General features: G+C 41.2%; 1 protein-coding gene across 4 annotated transcripts in view; it reads left to right on the top strand.

Annotated features, from left to right (window-relative positions):
* Nucleotides 1-19,035, top strand: part of PAPSS1 (3'-phosphoadenosine 5'-phosphosulfate synthase 1) — a 180,337-nt gene that overhangs the window by 117,981 nt on the left and 43,321 nt on the right. For all 4 annotated transcript variants that reach the window (XM_079773290.1, XM_079773292.1, XM_079773291.1 and 1 more), the window contains exons 6-9: nt 6,970-7,083; nt 9,999-10,110; nt 11,913-12,118; nt 16,283-16,418. In XM_079773290.1, coding sequence (XP_079629416.1) covers nt 6,970-7,083; nt 9,999-10,110; nt 11,913-12,118; nt 16,283-16,418 — 568 coding nt within the window. The remainder of the gene's footprint in view (nt 1-6,969; nt 7,084-9,998; nt 10,111-11,912; nt 12,119-16,282; nt 16,419-19,035) is intronic.

The following is a 19,035-nucleotide window of genomic DNA, read 5'->3' on the forward strand; positions in this document are numbered from 1 at the left end:
ACCAGACTTCGCAGCTCAGTTTTAAAGTGTTGCCAGAATGTTGTTTGGTGTTCATGCTTTGGAGGCATTGTAGTTTAGATAATAGACATTTAATATTTATATAAAAATACAAATGTGCTCTAATGTTCAAATCTGTTGAGCAGACTTGGCTCAAGAAAAAAGTACAGAAAACTTACTTAAAGGAGAAGGTAAGAGCTACTATGTATTTTCAGATAGTGAAGACAGTGGATGTTGTTTTTCTGTCTTCCAGTTTCCGGTTAAAAAGAAACAGTTGTCTCTTTGAACAAAGATATGGATACAGTGCATGTTAGATCTGAGAGTGCATGTAATCAGTCAAGCAAAAAATCTCTTGAGTACTCATGTTACATTTTAAAATAAATATTTAAACATTCATACTCTCTAAACCTACCTCATTGGTAGCATGTGAATGGTGTCTTGATCCCTTAGTTAGGGGGACTCCTAGGGACACCCCTGATCTTCCGTTACCCTTAAATGCTGCGGAGCTCTGAAGATTAGATGAGGGACTTAGGTGTGCAAACACTTGCTCCTCCTGGCCTGGCTTATGATGTTTTTGTGTTAAGAAGTAAATTCCCTGAAAGCAAGCGTCTTAGATGTACCATGTGAAGGACACATTGTTTTCTAATGGCTGACTGTGTCTCTGGAAATCCTGATGAGTCCCAAATAAAATGGGAAGCTTGTGTGGCAGGGACATCCTTCTGTTGTCCAGACCCCTTCTCTACTTGGAGGTGGTTTTGCTCCTATTAGAAGTTTAGCCGTGGTTTTGGAGACTAAAAAGGTTTATTGTCACTAGAATGTGCTAGGAACTGGCTGTCTGCATTTGAAAATTCTTTTTGTATTCCTGATAGTTCTCTGTACACTTAGTCTACATTGTCCCATGTTCATCTTCATTCATGCTGTTACGTTGGTGTTAACTGCAAAAAATATTCACTTTATGAATCTTTTCTGAGGAGGGGAACAGTAGCAACCTATTGAACTTTTACTTTGGCATTGGTTAGGCATCGGAAGAATTTTGTGTCTAAGTTGTGAGGCTAAAATTCATTTAAAAATATTGCTGGGTGTGAATTTTGAAAAGAAGAATTTTGTGAAATGCTTGTAATGAAAAGATTATTTTGACTCAAAAATAGGAAAACATTTTCTCTTTATTGAAAACAAAGTGATTATAGCATCTGTGTTTATACATATAAAGCAGGACATTACTAAACCTGTTTTCATGCTAAAACTATGCTTTATTCGTGCACAAAACACTAACAAATTAATTTGGTTGGATTAATAGTATAAGTGCTACCCTTTCATGTTCAAAGTAATTCTCTTGGAGACACTTAGATTTGCTCACAAATTATTTATACCTTTGCTTTTTCAACTCTGGGTATGGTTGGAAGGAAAGAAGACAGGATTGTGTATAAACTTGTTAGTTCTCAGTTCCCACTTTGAACATCTCTTCAGAGGGAATGGATTCACATGCCTGGTGGGCCTGACCAAGTTGTGGCGTTCTGGAGAGGGCTGATTCCAGGGTGGAGGCCGGGAGTGCAGAACCAGGCACGAGGGCATCACATAGGGCACCATGTATGCTGCTCTTCATCAGTATTTGTGACCTGAACCTAGTGATGCCGGTTTAGGAAACCAGCCAGAAATGCCCTGTGGCGTCCAACGAAGATCAAAAGATTAGTCTGTTGGATGCTGTTCTGTTCTCTGACCCCAAGATTGTAGACAGTTCTCAGTGGTAGATGTGGAGGAGAGGGAGGGTAGGCAATCCCCAGCACAACATGAAAAAGGTGTTCCAGCCTTACAGGAATACGGGATTCAGAGATGGCACGGAAGCTTTATGCCGAGTTGTCGTATCATTGACGTTGAGAATGATACACGAGGAGGGCCTTCCCTGGAGGCCCTGTGACATTTGTTCCCAGGCTGGATTATGGTTTCAAATTTTCAAGGGGACTAGAGTGGGTGGAATGGAGGTCTTCCTTTTATTTACAGTAATGGGATTTGAAAAAGCTGGTTGAAAATCATTCACATAGAAATGTTTAGGCCTAACTGAAAAGTTGAGATATCTTTACTTTTTGTCAAGAACTTGATTGACACAAATATCACATGCTGACCAGAAACCCTGGGAATTATAAATGAACTCATGAAAATAAATCAAGAACACCTTGTGAGAGAAAAGGTTTTATAATTTAGTTTTCATGGGAGAAACAGTAATGGTTTTTGTTTGTTTTGGACTTTTTTTTTTTTGGAGGAGAATAGTACTGGGACCTCAGTTCCAACACTTACCGATTAACTGTACAACCCAGATAATAACCTTCTTTCTGTAGCTTTAATTCTCTGTTCTGTGAAATGGGAAACAATTATAGCGCCTGCCTGTCTCAGAATTGTACTGATGATTCTATGAGCTAAATATGTGTCCAGTGCTTAGGATTGTGTCTGGCATGTAGCAAGCAAACTACAGTAACTATTTATTGAGTATTTATTGTGTGTTAACTGCGGTGGAAGACAATATAGCAGGAATTTGGGACAAGTTTCTAACCTTTCTCCTGAGCCTCAGTGTCCCCATCTGTAAAAATGTAGAATAGCGATAGTTTCTTCTACTGTCATAGGTAGAAGTGTATGGAGATTAAATGCATTAATTCATATGAAGCTCCTAGGACAGCACTGCTATTATAGAATGCATTCAGTAAATATTAACCCTGCAGTTCAGATACTTTAGTCATTTAATTGTCACAATGGCCCTGAACGAAAGAAATCAATAAATATTTTTAAACCACTGAGAAGGAGGCAGGTTCGAGATGTTAGGTAACCTGCTCAAGGTTGCACTGTTAGAATCTGAACTCAGATCTTAGATACAAACATCAGGAATAACTGGCCTGCAGACCCCTATGGCTTTCTTGAATCTCTTTTTAGTTTTGAAGATGGTGTGTCCCTAATGTTTTGTGATTAATGTAAATATTTAAGTTTAATTCCGTTTTGCCATCCTCTTCCTCATAAAAGTCCTAATGAATGTCAGACTTTTATATGTAACTTAAGTAAATTTTAGCATTTGTTTCTAGTCTGGAGGATATTAGTTCTTTGTTTTGCAGCTGGGAAAATGTGTATGTCTCATGACATCTATGAGAGCTTTACAGATCCAAAAAGCTAATTGAACATATAGGGTGTGTGTGCAGTTCACTTAATGCACGTTGCATTATTCTTCCAGGAAAAGTTGATTCTGAGTTTTTATTTTGTAGTTGATGAAGTAATAGGCTTTGTACAGACTGCTGAAACTATTAATTGTCCTGTAATGTGCCTATGGGCAAAAACAGTTGGAAGGGAATATGTAGAAATGATAATGATAACCATGTACAAGGTAATGTGTTTTTATCATTTCCAATTTTTTACTGCTATTTTTTTACTTACAAATGCATTAAGTGCATTAAAGTGCATGCATTAATGTATTAAATTTAATAAATGTATTAAAATGATTCCTGGCGTTAGAAGCACAGAAGGGACTAGATTAAGTTAATCTGTTTCTCTTGTTAGATAGAAGGAAGAGTCTTTTCTATATGGAATTTTCTCTTTGGGTGCACAATGAAGTGACCCCCTCAGCAAAACTTAAGGCATGTCCTCTTTACCTTGGTTCATTGGAAATGATATGTCTCATTCATCCAAAGTTGTATGGTATTTATATCTACAAAGAGAAGATAGAGGCAGCTGATGGAAGCTTTCTTCCTTCTCCAGTGTTCTTGAATGCGCTGACATAATCTTACCATCAGTAGAGATAACAAACACCTGCAGCTGTGGGTACCTGCTGGTAGCTTAATTGCAAAAGAGGCTCTAGAACAGGCGTAGGGAATGTCCTATCCTTGGGCCATATAAGGCCCAGGAAGTCATTTGGTCTGGCCCTGCTAAGGCATTAGGGGTGAGTTAAATAAATATTTGACCAAATATAGCAGGCTGATTTTTAAATTGATAATTTTGTATGGCCTATGAGTGATATAAATATCTAAATGTCCCTTGACAGAAGAAAAGGTTCCCACCCCTCGTCTAGAAGGTTAATGAAGTGTCCTGTGCTGTGCAGGGTTCCTCTCCTCCCCCCTCCCCCCGCCCACCTCTCTCTCTCTCTCCCCACACACATACACACACATTCATGTTTCCACTTTCCCACTTTCCTCCTGTGAGCAGTGGGGCGGGCATGCACGTGACTAATGGGCCTCCAGAAAGTGCCCTTCATGTCTACACTCCAGGAGCAATCTATTGGCTGAACTTGGTATAGCAGCAAACAGTGTTTCCTTATTTCTTCTCTTTTAATTTTATTCTTTCTTCCCCTCCCCCGCTTCATGTTTATTCTTCTTATTTAATCTTGGGTTTATGATGAGAAACACCAGAATTTACCCATAGGAGTAGCCTGATTTTGGCACATGATTTAGCCAGAGTTGAACTGTCTCATAGAATAATTGTTTCTAGATTCTCAGAACCCACAGGGATTGCTTGAGTAGTGGCACCCATACCTTTCATGAGGTTATCTAGGTTTGATATGCATATCTGACCCTGCTTTTTTCTCTACACATGGTATTAATGTAAGTCCAAATATAAGTTGAAGTTTCTTCTGGAACGTATTCCTTAGGAAAAATAATAGGGATTGTCCTTAAAAAACCTGGTTTTCCATTAATATTTATTTTGAATAACTTTTTGTTAATTTTTTTTTAATGGACCTTATAGGGCAGTTTTAGGTTCACAGCAAAATTGAGTGGAAAGCACAGAGAATGAGTTCTCTATAGGCCCCCTGCTCCCCTCCCACCATGCACGCCTCCTGCTCTCAACATTCCTCACCAGAATGGTACATTTGTTACAGTTGATGAACCTCATTGACACATCCTTGTCACCCATAACTTACAGTTTACATTAGGGTTGTACATCCTGTGGGTTTTGACAAATGTATGATGACAAGTATCCTCCATTGTAGTATCATACAGAATCGTTTCACTGCCCTAGAAAATCCTCAGTGCTCTGCCTATTCATCTTGCCCTCCACCCTGCCCCTGTCCCCAACCCCGGCAACCACTGATCTTCAGAGTTTTGCCTTTTCCAGAATGTCACACAGTTAGAAGTATAGAGTATGTAGCCTTTTTAGATTGTCTTCTTTTACTTAGTAACTAGTGGCCCTGCACACACACGAGTAGCTTGCTACTGCTTGCCTCAGCTGGCCGCCTCGCCCACCGAAGCTGTAGCTCTCCCCCGCTTGTAGCTGGCTGCCTCCCCCTCCTGTAGCTCTCCCCTGCTTGTAGCTCCCTGCCCCGCCCTCCTGGTGATCCATCGTTACGCGTCACGGTGTAATGACCATTTGCATGTTACCTCTTTATTATATAGGATATGCATTTAAGTTTCCAGCATGTTTTTTCACGGCTGCCTAGCTCATTGCTTCTTAATGCTGAGTAATGTTCCATTGTCTGGATGTATCACAGTCTACTCATTCATCTGCTGGAGGACTTCTCGGTTGTTTCAAGTGTTGACAATTATGAATAAGGCTGCTATCAACATTTGTGTGCAGGTTTTTGTGTGGACATAAGTTTTCAACTTATTTTGGTAAATACCAAGGAGCACAATTGCTGGATTATATGATAAGGGTAATTTAGTTTTGTAAGGAACCACCAAATTGTCTTCCACCGGGTCTATCATTTGGCATTCCTATCAGCAGTGACAGTTTCTGTTGGTCTGTGTTCTCACTAGTTTTTAGTATTGTCCGTGTTTTGGATTTTGGCCATTCTAATATGTCTGTAGTGGTATCTCGTTTTAAATTTAATTTGCCCGATGACATATGATGTAGAGTATTGTTTCCAATGCTTATTTGTTATGTGTATATCTTGTTTGGTGAGGTGTCTGTTCTGGTATTTGGCCCGGTTTTTGAATGGGTTTTCTTATTGTTGAGTTTTAAGAGTTCTTTGAATATTTTGGATAACGTTTTGCAAATACTTTCTCCTTGCCAATGGCTTGTCTTATCATTCTCTTTAGAATTACCTACTTGCTTTTCAATAACAAAGTATTGCTCGGATGAGATAAATGTATGAAAAGCTTTTAATCAGTGCCAGTTTTATATGCTTATCAATATTACTTGATAGATTTGGCTTAAAAAATGTAAAATAATTACATACATTTAGTAATTATTCCCAGGGGTATGACAAATGTGACCAAGCCTTGTAATGATCACCTGTGAGCAGCATATGAGTGTCTATGTTGTGGTAATTACACATGTGTTCTTGCAGGATAAATGAGGCTAAAGACCGTTCCAATCCTATCCTATATAATAAAAGGGTAGTATGAAAATTGTCCCCTTGACTGGGAGTTGTCCAGGAGTTCGACCAGGGGGCAGGGCTGGCCAGGGAAGGGAGGGAGTACCCATCCGGCAGCTGGCAACTGCTAGGGACCCTAACCAGTGCACGAATTTTGTGCACTGGTCCTCTAGTGTTATATACATGAGTACCTGGAGTTTACATAATGTTTCCAGACTACATTTCATATGGGATCAAAAGTGCTGTTTCTCAACCCTAAAGTGGTGGAGCACTGTGTCATATTACTGAAAAGGTGGCTTAAGTGGCATGTTCTCATGACATGTTAAGGATAATAATGGTTGTGTTTAAGTGGAATTTTTTGGTTTGTTTCCAAATTCTTTTTATCATTACCTCTTTGAGGTCATGTCTTCTATGCAGTTGCCTGATTTTGAAGGTATATGGTATGTTCTAGGAATTTCTTTCTCACTAGATAATGGGACATTATGCATAGGGACTTCTTGTATGGGGGATTTTATCTGCTTGAGGGTAGACCAACTGACATTTGGAAAATTGATTGGGGAGGGACAGCATTCAAAGCCCTCTTTTATACCTCTTTTAAAAAGTCTTATTTTGAAATTTTAATTTTTCTTTATTAAGGTAACCTTGAAGAACGCTAAAATTCAACAGTTTATTGTACTTTTGTTTTTGTATAGGATATTGTGCCTGTAGATGCTTCTTATGAAGTAAAAGAACTGTATGTGCCAGAAAATAAACTTCATTTGGCAAAAACAGATGCAGAAACACTACCAGCATTGAAAATTAGTAAAGTAAGTACTTTGTTGCTTTTCATACCAAGTACTATGGCCTTATGTACACTTGGTAGTCTGTAAAATTTGTGGTTTTATGGTTGTGTTTGAGGGCATGTTTAGTTGTGGTGTGTATCACAATTTCCAGGGTGGGAAATGTGCTTAATTTTAATTTGTAAAGCCATATCCCTAAATTATCATGGCTTTGATTTTCTTTTAGTCATAATATTTATTTATTTTTAAATATCAAAGAACAAAGATTATATAAGATTTTTAGGCTTATTAAAACTGGGTTCTAAAAGGTTAAGAAATATTAATCTGCAATAACTAATTTAAAGTTAATAATTAATTAATTTAAAAAATGAACATTTTTTCTTTAAACATGTTTCCCAATCCCCTACCAAAACTCTGAGTCTCCCTTTCTTATATTATTAAGAATATTTCTGTTGTATATCTTAATTCTAATGATATCATTGGGTATTTTCCCAATAAAAAAAACTGCTTAGTTAAACTAGATATGGTGACAGTGGAAATTATAATTTACTAGAGGCCCAGTGCATGAATTTGTGCACGAGTGGGGTCCCTCAACCTGGCCGGCAATTGAGACCTATTGGGGGGCCAGCCGGCTGGGGGGAGGGACCATGGAGGTTGGCCGGCCTCGGGGAGGAGCTGCAGGAGGTTGGCTGGCCTGGGGGAGGGGCCATGTGAGGTTGGCCAGCTGGGGGGAGGAGCCGCGGGAGGTTGGCTATGGGAGTGCACTGACCACCAGGAGGCAGCTCCTGCATTGAGCGTCTGCCCCCTGGTGGTCAGTACATGTTACAGCGATTGGTCATTTTGGTCATTCTGTCATAAGGGTTGCTTAGGCTTTTATATATATACTAGAGGCCCAGTGCACGAAATTTGTGCATGGGGAAGGGGTCCCCTCAGCCCAGCCTGTATCATCTCCAATTCGGGACCCCTCGGGGGATGCCCAACTGCCGATTTATTGGGCCTAAACCAGCAGTTGGACATCCCTCTCACAATCCTGGACCACTGGCTCCTAACTGCTCTCCTGCCTGCCTGCCTGGTCGCCCCCAAATGCCCCCCCTGCCGGCCTGGTCGCCCCACGCAGCCTGCTGCTCAGTCATTTGGTTGTCCCTCACCAACCCCCTGACGTCCTAGTCACCCCAAGCAGCCTGTTCGATCGTCTGTTTGGTTGCGATGGTCGCTTAGGCTTTTATAATTATAGATAGATCAGTTTCAAATTTTAGAGAATTTAAGTCTTACCTTTAGGTATATTATAAAAACAGAGATTAAGGAATAAGAACCTGGACTAGAAGTAGAATTTCCCAGTCTTTCGTTTAGTGTGGTAAAAATTTGACACACCCAGCAAAGTGCCAAAGTAAGGAGAAAGAGGAAAAACCAAACTTCTGAGCTTTCCAAGTACATAGTTTTTCAAATCACTGATAGGAGTAGATGATCCAATGTGCTTTGCTTGATTGGGTCTCTGACCAGAAGCCAAGGCATGCTGGGAGTACAAATATTCGGAGTTAGAGAGCAGAGCCACTCGGGAAGCTGACAAAACCCACTGTAAAGGAACTGATGACTTTTCACAGAATGAACACATGCATGTGTGCGTGCACACACACACACGAAGAATGACAGTGAATGGACATGAATCCAAGTCAGTCAAACTTGACAGCCCAGAAGGACAGTAGCCTTTTCTGAATGTAAACTTTTCTTCAATACAGTGGTTTGTTCTCTGCACATCAGCATGATAAATAATTAATTAAAAACTCCATGCTAAGTCAGATAGTGTATTAGCTTGGTCTGCCCTAACAAATACGATAGACCCAATGGCTTAAACAGCAGAAAAGTCCAAGATCTAGGTGCTGGCTGATTTATTCCTGGTGAGGCTCTGTCATGGCTCAAGGACAACTGCCTTCTCGCCATGTCCTCACAGGGTAGAGAGAGGGAACTCTGGTTTCCTCTTCTTATTAGGGCTGCTAACCTATTGGATTAAGACCCACCCTTATAACCTTATTTGACCATAGTCACTACCTCAGAGGCCCTATCTCCATGTCTATTCACTTCGGGGGGTTAGGGCTTTGACATGATTTTCAGGGGGCATGTTCAGTGCCTAATAGATACCTTCTAGAATTGGATTCTACTATAGACAAAGAGTGGCCTTGGTCAAAGGTGTAGGGAAAACTAATAAGATGAAAACTTGAAATTAATTTGGTGCATGCATATAATTTTTCCTTTGAATTGAAGAAGAGGAATTTGATTTTTCAGTGGGACACATTGGTCAACCTACTTTGGAAATAAATAGTAAGCATCATTTTACTTGGCCAGATGCTTCATCTTTTCTCATTTGAGAACCACTGTTACATGTATACAGCACCAGTTAAAAATGAGCATACCCAGTTTACTTGAATGATACAAAGATGATCGTTTCTTTAACGTTCTAATGGGATATACTAGAAATCTTTGTAAAATGAAGGGTGCTCTGTTATTGGGGAAGGACTATTTTTATCTGAAGTTTTAGTTTAGGACAGTGGTTGTTAGAGTGTAGTTTTTAGACATCATTGTCAACATTTTCTGGGAAACTGTTAAAAATACAAATTCTTGGGCCCTACAGCAAACTGACTGAATCGGAAACTGGGGGGTGGAGCCGTCTTCATTTTAACAAGCCTTCCAGTAGTTTCTTATATATAGTAACATTTGAGAACCACTTTAGGAGATGCTTTCCTTATTGGAAATGTTTGCAAGTCTAATGTTATTTAAACTTGGGAAAATGCGTATTTTTCTAGTGTCCTTAATTATTAGATTTGTATAATCTGTAATCATTCTTGAGATATTTGTTTCCATCACTTTCCAGATTAAATTCCTAAAGGCCATTACTGCTTTTGTTCACAAGTACATGATATAGAAAATTTTCCTTTCTCTTTTACTAGGTGGACATGCAGTGGGTGCAGGTTTTGGCAGAAGGTTGGGCCACCCCACTGAATGGCTTTATGCGAGAGAGGGAGTACTTGCAGTGTCTTCATTTTGATTGTCTTCTGGATGGTAAGACATTTTGCATTCTGTAGTATGTTGAGCGTGGAAGAGATATTGCACAGTTATAGGGATTCATCACTATTTATAGGAAGTAGTGGTACTGCCTTAATGAAGGTAGTGTTTTAACACTAAGTTAGATCAGTACTAGACATTTTAAGTGGATAGTGAGATCTGTTTTCCATTTTTGTTTCCCCGATTGTGATTTATTGCATGAGGAGAAGGAAAACCTGAGGATTAGGGATGAAAAGAATTTCAAAAGCAAATAGTTTCCCTGTGCCATAGCCACCTGATCATTTTCGTGCACACACTCAGTTTTGCTATATGGAAGCCCGTGCTTACTTAAGCCAGGCCTTCTAGTAGGGAGCCAGGGAGTTCAAGTTTAGGAGTTCTGAAATAAGTGGTTGAAAGGATGGTTCTTCCTATTCTTTTAAAACACTCAAAGAAATTGATGTTCAGTATATTGTAATAATAATTCAGCTACCTTAAACGTTGTATACTGTTGGTAAGATTAATTTTCCACCTCAAAGAAAATACTGTTGTTCCATGTCACAGAACCCTCCTCAATTGCTACCACGCCCTTCTGTATTATGACTTGTTTTAACTGGGTAGTGAAATAGATATTAGAAAATGTAATTTCTAATTGTTCTTCCAGATAAATTTTATCACAAGAACATAAGGATTAAATATTGCTCTTCGATTTTCTTCCTTGGAACTAATAGTAAAGTCTTTGTGGACTGTGTCTTGAGTATTGATTTAGTTTTGGGTTTGGTGCAACATTTTGCACTGTACATAGTGGTGGTAATTTTAAAACAGCCAAACAGTTATCAAAGAAGTTATGCCATGATTTCCCAGAAAAGTATGGTTTCTATTTGGTGTGTAAGTAAGATCCACATAGCAATTTGAGAGTGCATTTTATTTTTCTAATCTGTGCATGATGAGTAGGAAAAAAACCATTTGGAGCTTGAAAGGTTAGGAACTGAGAATGTGCCTTTGGTCTCAGTGGGACACATTTTGAGTTAAAAGGAGCACTGATTACCTACTACCTTTGTATCCTGGCCAGTGATAGCTGACATGGGTTCAATTCTGATTAAAAACCAAGTAACAAAAACCTTTTTGGGTGTTTTTGTCTTTCTGTCTCAAGGATACCCATGTATATTCAAGTATTCTTTTTTTTAAAATATATATTTTTTATTGATTTTTTACAGAGAGGAAGGGAGAGGGATAGAGAGTTAGAAACATCGATGAGAGAGAACCATCGATCAGCTGCCTCCTGCATGCCCCCTGCTGGCGATGTGCCTGCAACCAAGGTACATACCCTTGACCAGAATCGAACCTGGGACCCTTCAGTCCGCAGGCCAACGCTCTATCCACTGAGCCAAACCGGTTAGGGCTCAAGTATTCTTAACCAACTTGCCATTCAAAAGACAGTTATCAGCACGAATTTAAATTTTTTTTTAAAAGGCCTTGAACCATACTGCTCTATCTTATTCATATATTGGAGGTATTCAGTATATTGTTGGTGATGTTAAACTTAACCAGCTGAGTTTTACTTGTTAAACAGTTTCTTTTACTTCTGTGATTCTATCCCATAGTTTCACCCCAAAAGACAGTTTCATGAATTGTTGTGAGTATTGCTACACACACTGCTGATTTTCTTAATTTTTGCTCTTTTTTACCCTCTGTTGCTTATTCCGTCTCCTGATTTTCTGTGCCAGGCACCAGTTCAACATTACTAGTGTCCACCGAAGTGAGATGTGGATACGTGAGGCCTGTTGAGTAACCCAAGCTGTGTGTTCCTTTGTGCCCTGCAGGGGGTGTCATTAACTTGTCAGTGCCTATAGTTCTGTCAGCTACTCATGAAGATAAAGAGAGGCTGGATGGCTGTACGGCATTTGCTCTGATGTACGAGGGCCGCCGTGTGGCTATTCTTCGCAATCCAGAGTTTTTTGAGCACAGGAAGGAGGAGCGTTGTGCCCGCCAGTGGGGAACGACATGCAAGAACCACCCCTACATCAAGGTCCTGTACAAACTTGGCTGCATTTTATCTTGATTTATTACAAATAATGTTTGTGCTGAAAATGTGGGCATTACCTGTATATTGGTGGTTCCATCGAAATTGTTATAATTGTTAACATTTTGCAGAAGCGAGACTGGATCTTAGATTAGTGTGAGGAGCATATGGTCTTGTCACTTGGTCCAGGTAAATATTTGTTCAGTAACTATTTAAGCATCTACTGTACACGAGGCACCGAGCTAGATGCTGGTGCTGGACACACAGCACAGTCTGTACGCTCGGGGCTCCTAGCTTTTGGTGGTGGGACAGACATTAATCATGTCCTTACAGGTAGGACGGGAGGTCAGGATGGTTTTGTCTTGTCTGGGTTTTTAATTGAACATTGTGTTTCCGGTATGGAAGCAGTGCAATATAATTAGTCTCCCCAAAGTGCCTTGTGTACTTTATATGTGAAATACTATCATTGAAGTAAAACCTCTGTTACTTGTTAGGTGTTTTAAAGTACACTTTGAGCATTAAAAGAAACTACGTGAAATTGTAGTAACTTTATCTAGAAAATTTCTGTAACATCTATTTAGATATTGGAAATGTGCTAAATCTTATTTTATTGTCTCATGAAGGACAAAAAGTGATAACTTTTTAAAAATGGGATATATTTTCTTAGAAAATAAGGAGGTTGAACTAGTGATGGTGTCAGGCATTCCTTCAAAATTAAATTTTACAGTTAATAGTAACAAGTGACAAGGCTTACAACACATGCTCATGTAAATTCTTGGAGTCACATAGCAAACCTGTAGGATGGTGGCATGTCCTTTGGACGTATGGACAAAGTGAGACTTATAGGGGATACATGTCTCGACCAAAGTTATGCAGGTAATAGGTAGGATGAGGGTCTGATTTTAATCTAGATCACTTTGGGTGTCAAAGCCATCTTCCATAATCATAGCAGATAGTGGTTATTGGTATGTGAGCTTCACATACTATGTAGCCTGTATCACTAGAGGGTACTTTTTTTTTAATATCTCATTTTTTAAAAATTTATTACAAAATGAATATGTAACAACAATCTAGGTCCAGAAACCCCCTTCAATCCCTCTTGGTCATTGCCCTGCACCTCCAGTACTCAGTATCCTGTTTTAAATATAATCACATTTTTGTATTAATTTGTAGTTTTTACTCCATACAACCTTCTCTGAATACTACAATTTGGTTTCATGTGTATTTTGAAATTTATGTAACTGGAATTATACTGTATGTACTCCTCTTAAAAAAAATCTCATTTTTTTATTTTTTAAAAATTTATTTTTATTGATTTCAGAGAGGAAGGGAGAGGGAGAGAGAGATAGAAACATCAATGATGAGAGAGAACCATTGATCGGATGCCTCCTGCATGCCCCATACTGGGGATCGAGCCCACAACCCAGGCATGTGCCCTTGACCAGAATCGAACCAGGGACCCTTCAGTCCGCAGGCCGAAGCTCTATCCACTGAGCCAAACCAGCTAGGGCACTAGAGGGTACTTTTCATATGAATTTGATGGAAGAGACATTTATTTATTTATTTTTTTGTTAATCCTCACCTGAGGATATTTCGATTTTTAGAAAAAGTGGTAGGGAGGGGAGAGACAGGGAGAGACACATCGATTGGTTGCCTCCCCCAAGGGCCCCGACAAGGGCCGGGGATCGAGCCTGTAACTGAGGTATGTGTCCATGACCGGAATGCAACCCAGGACCCTTCAGTCCGATATTGTATCCACTGAGCCAAACTGGGTAGGGCAACATTTGTTTTTTAATCCCTCAACAAATCTGAGTACTGTTTATATTTTGAACCATTTTTAAAGAGTGATCTGTAAGACTTCTTGGTATTAGTTGGTACCTGGTCTGCAGCCTTCAGGCACCGGTAGGGTTTGGCTAGGCGGGAACTGTGTGAGCCATGGCCCTCCAGGCTTGTGGAGCAGAGATTCAGCGTGTGAGAACTAGCTGGTGTCCAGTGGGAGAGAGGACCTTGGGAAGCTAGAGGGCTTCCCATTCTACCCTGAAATGTTAGGACTTTGTTCATTCATAATAACATTTACATGTAGTTACGCTTCTCAGACCACATTTCTGTTAGCTGGTCCTTTCAGTGACCCTCGGAGGCAGACAGTGTTTTTCTTTATCCGGAAGAACCTTGGAGTGGGCTCTGCTTGCCCAGAGCTGTAGAGGCAGCAGTCCCCAGTCAGGGTTAGGTCTGTCCTGGGTCTTTGGTTTACTTTTTACTACTCTGCATGCTCACGACAAACGAAGAGGTCGCAGGCAGGCTTGGGCACGAGAGGACCACCAGGTGGTGCTGTGAGGAACTTAGCCCGGCAGTCTTGTGCAGGAGGTCCCGTCCCAGCTCCACTCCCAGCGGTACCGCCCGGGTTACCCAGTTTCTAGGCTAGACTGGTGCTTGTCCCCTGGCTGGAGTCCTTCCTCTCATACCCACTACCTTCCATTCTCCTCAAGCAGCCAGAGTGTAGAGTGTGTCTTCTCAAAATGTAAATCCTTTAAAAAGTCGTCAGTAAACTGCTCCTTCTAGTTAGAATAAAGCCCAAGTGCCTGTCTGTGGCCTCGCATGGTGCTCCTCGTCTCTCTCACCTCTGCTCCTGTCCTTGCTTTCACCTTTTCTGACCTTCCAGCCACATTGCCTTTCTTTCTGTTCCTCAGAGACAAAGCCTTTTGCTGCTCCGGGACTTTGTACCTGCTGCCCCTCTGCCTAAAATGCTTTCCCTCCATGGCTCTTTCCTTTTCATCATCTCAAGTTAAATGCCACCCTCCTCAGAGAAGCCTTCACGGCCTCATTTTTTGCAGTTACTCGCTGTACGCCCAGGACACTGTGTTACATTGCCCTTTCTATTTTCTCTAACATTCGGTACTAGCTGGTATTTCTCTGGTCGCTCTTCTGTCTCCCCTGCTGGGACATAAGCTCCATTGCAGGAAGATCTCTCTCTCTCTCTCTGGTTTTCTGCTGTATTTCCCAGTGCCTGCTGGAAGCCCCGGCACACACCAGTTACTCAGTAAATGTTTATTGAATGAGTGGTCTGATGGGAGGGGATGGACCTTCTAGTGGGGAAGACCAGGTAGGAAGGGGCTGCAGCAGTTCAGGAACATCGTTAGCACATAAACCGCAGTCGTGGGAGAAGGGCCAGTTTGAGCTGCTCTGTGAGAGGGACACGCCCTCGGAAATAGCATCTCCTCTTCCAGATGCAGGGAAAGAGAACCAGAGAAGATAAGAAATCTGAGGTGGTATGGAGATTGGAAGGCTTGGCTCTGTGCCCAACTCTATCATCATTACTTTAATTGCTCAAAAGTTTAGGATTGGAGAGCACAAAATAGGGGCTAATCCAGGATTACAAACTTTTGTTAATCAACACACAACAACAATGAAAAGAATGTTTTTATTACTTAAATGTCATAATTGTTCATGTTGGTTTTGTTCGCCCTTTCTTTTTAAATGGGATAGTTGTTTCAAAAGTCCTTTGAGAAATTATAGAATGCTAGAGGCCCAGTGCACAAATTCATGCATTGGTGGGGTCCCTTGGGGTGGCCTGCAGGGATTGGGCCCCAGCTTGCACCCCCAGCCTCGCAGCCCCGCAGCCCTGCCTGGCACCCCTCTGTGGCCTGGCGCCGCTCCTTCATCTGCTCCACCATCCCGCTTCTGGGGCGATTGTTTGGGGCTGGGCCCCCGCTGCTGCCGCTGGTCGCAATCTGCAGGGTGATCGGTGGGGTGATCAGGCGCCTGCTCGCACCCGCCTTGGCCTGGCGCCACCTGCTCACCTGCTCCACCACCCGCCGTGGTCCTGCTCTCGTTGGGGCCCATGGGGGCTGCAGTGCCTCCACTGCCACCCGCTGCCAGCGCCTTGTCCCCAATGCCTGCCATGTTCCGCGCCGCCCCCTGGTGGTCAGCACATGTCATAGCGAGCAGTCAAACTCGTGGCCGAACAATATGCATATTAGGATTTTATTATATAGGATACTCTAATTCTGTAGCATTTTCAATCCCAATTCAGTTGTTAAGCTAAATTGACTTACCATTGACCTTGAGATGAAAGTAAAAGTTTATAACCATAGTTAGTTTGTATGAGAGAAATGTTCTTATTTTTCTCTTGGTTTCTATTTAAAACGATTATTTTCTCTTTCTTCCCATTAGATGGTTATGGAACAAGGAGATTGGCTGATTGGTGGAGATCTTCAAGTCTTGGACCGAATTTATTGGAATGATGGTCTTGATCAGTATCGTCTTACTCCTACTGAACTAAAGCAGAAGTTTAAAGATATGAATGCTGGTACGACATGTACCTAAATACCTAATATGGGGCTACTTGGGGGTTTTTGCTTGATGGGAAAAGTTTAGAAGATTTCCCCCCCAATATTTAATAACTAGAGGCCTGGTGCACGAATTCGTGCATGGGTGGGGTCCTTCAGCCTGGCCGGCGATCGGGGCCGATCGGGGCCACGGGAGGTTGGTCGGCAGGGAGAGGGGCCGCAAAAGGTTGGCTGGCTGGGGGGGCAGGGCCGCGGGAGGTTGGCTGCCCTGATCGGGGCCATTGGGCCAGCTGGGGGGTGGGGTGGGCCGTGGAAGGTTGGCCGGCCACGGGGAGGGGCTGCGGGAGGTTGGCTGTGGGAGTGCACTGACCACAAGGGGGCAGCTTCTGCATTGAGCATATGCCCCCTGGTGGTCAGTGTGTGTCATTGCGACTGGTAGTTCAGTCGGTTGGTCGCTTAGGCTTTTATATATATACATGTAACACAGAATGATGAGTAAAGGTAAATGTAGCAATTGGAATATGTAAGGAAAAGTATCATTGGATCTAACATTATTTTGTATGCTACGTGAAAGATGAATGCTAGTAACAAATTGATCTTTTAATTGTTTATTAAGAAACTCTCCTGTTAAAGCTGAACAGAACTATGGAAGATAAATTTTTTGAAGAGCTCATTCATATCAATGTGCTTTATATCTCAGAATGTCTTATATGCGTGGACTGTGTCACTGCAGAAAGTAATAGGAAAACAGAACTTTTATCATGTTTGTTATTCAGTCAACAAATGTTTGTTGTTTATCACCAAGTACGGAGATCCATAAATAAATGACAGGAGCTTACAGTGGAAAAGAGAGAGACATTAAACAAATAGCAGAAAAGGTTGTTGAAAAGTAGGTTAATGATTTTAAATTTCTGGATTAGGATGGAGTAGAGCAGTAAGAGCAGAGAGCCTATAGATTACATATTATAAAAACTCCAGGAGAGGCTTTTTTTTTTATATAAGATAACTGCTGCTCATAGGTCTTTTACACAGAGGTAGATAAATGGTGTATTTACACTGGTGTGCCCATACTCTTCCTCTCCCTACACTCACAAGTCCACAGTGCCATGTGAGGCAAAATCATTCATTGGAGTTGGGAGGCTTTTTTAAGATCTGACGAATTTTGAAGCATCTTATAATCATATTACTAATTAATTCTCACTCCACAGAAATGTTTAAGCCCTGAGTGTTAGTACTATTTTGTGCGTTTTTAAAAATATATATTTTCTGTGTAGGAATGAGGCAGAGATGGCTGAGAAAAATCAGGTGAACATGGTTGCTTTTTAAGGAAATAGCTGGCCACCAAGCTGTATTTTTTCTCTCCCAAGTGACTGTAGGAATCAGGGCAAGAACACCCATTTCATCAGCTGTGTTCAGCCTCTCTGACCCCTAGATCCCAGCAAGTCATTAGCAGTCTTGTGTACAATGTCCCTGCTTCACCACCTAGTAGTTATGTGGTTGTGGGAAATTGCATTCATTTCTAAGGCTCAGTTCCCTCCGTTGTGAGAGTAAGGACAATGATGGTACCAATGCATAGGATTTTATTTTAAAGAGTGAAATGAGGTAAGATGTCTAAGTCACTGTAAACAATACCTGGCACATGGTAAGCGGTTCAGGTCATAATTTCTGTTATGTGAGGGAAGCTAGCCTTATCTATATTTGTGTAAGGTTAGAAAAAGAATGCCTGTTTATTTTTAAGCTGTACTGTAGTTTGCTAATATTTGAAAATAAGATCAAGAACTGGAGGCCACACACACCCTCCTCAGAGCCCCACAGTTCCCGCCCAGCCTGCCTCCTTCATCACAGCTCCTGCTTGGTTCCTGTAGGGTATTAAGTGTAGGATTGCTCACCCCAAGCTCTTCCAAAGTTGATTTTTTCCCCTCTCTGAATTTGAAGCGAATATTTGGTTTAAACAACTTGTACTCAAATAGTCTCTGAAAGCTACACTTGCTGCTTGCCTGTACAACAGCTTATTTATCTTGTTTGTTGCTAACATTTTTTTGGGCCCAGTCATAGGGAATAGCTTTATGTAAGTCAGTGATGGCACCTCACTCTCTTGTCAGTATGTGATTAAGGGTCAGTGTTTGAGTCTGTTCTGCCCACTGAGAGGTAAGGTTTTCATTCCTGACAAGAAACTGGCTTACAACTAAAGTCATCTTCTGCCGTCCTTCCCTTCCAAGCAGGAAGTGCTTAGGTTGCTGCCGTGTGACGGTGCACTGTCCGGAGCTCTGGCAGTCATTCTGCACTGCTGAGGGTCTGTGAGAATCTTAACTGTTTGAGTTTGTGATCCAACCCTGGGTTCCTCTATCTCTGGATTTCTTACTCAAAGACCTAATGCATGTTTGAATTATTTCGGGCACTTCTAATTGGGTCAACCAGAAGCATCTGATAGTTTTTTTTGTGTTTTTTTTTTCAATGTGCATATTTCTCTCTGTTTTTTTTTTTTTTTCTGGTGAATGGGGACATGTTAATGGAGGACTTGCTGAGACAACCTCATTTACTTTAATTTTTTGCCAAAATTTGAATTCATATTTAAAATTCACCTTAGTAAATTAATTGTTGGCATGGTTGAGGAGTCTTATCAAGGAATTATCATTC

This window comes from Cnephaeus nilssonii, assembly GCF_951640355.1.
Source record: "Cnephaeus nilssonii genome assembly, chromosome: 1".
In the NCBI taxonomy this organism is placed as follows: Eukaryota; Metazoa; Chordata; class Mammalia; order Chiroptera; family Vespertilionidae; genus Cnephaeus; species Cnephaeus nilssonii.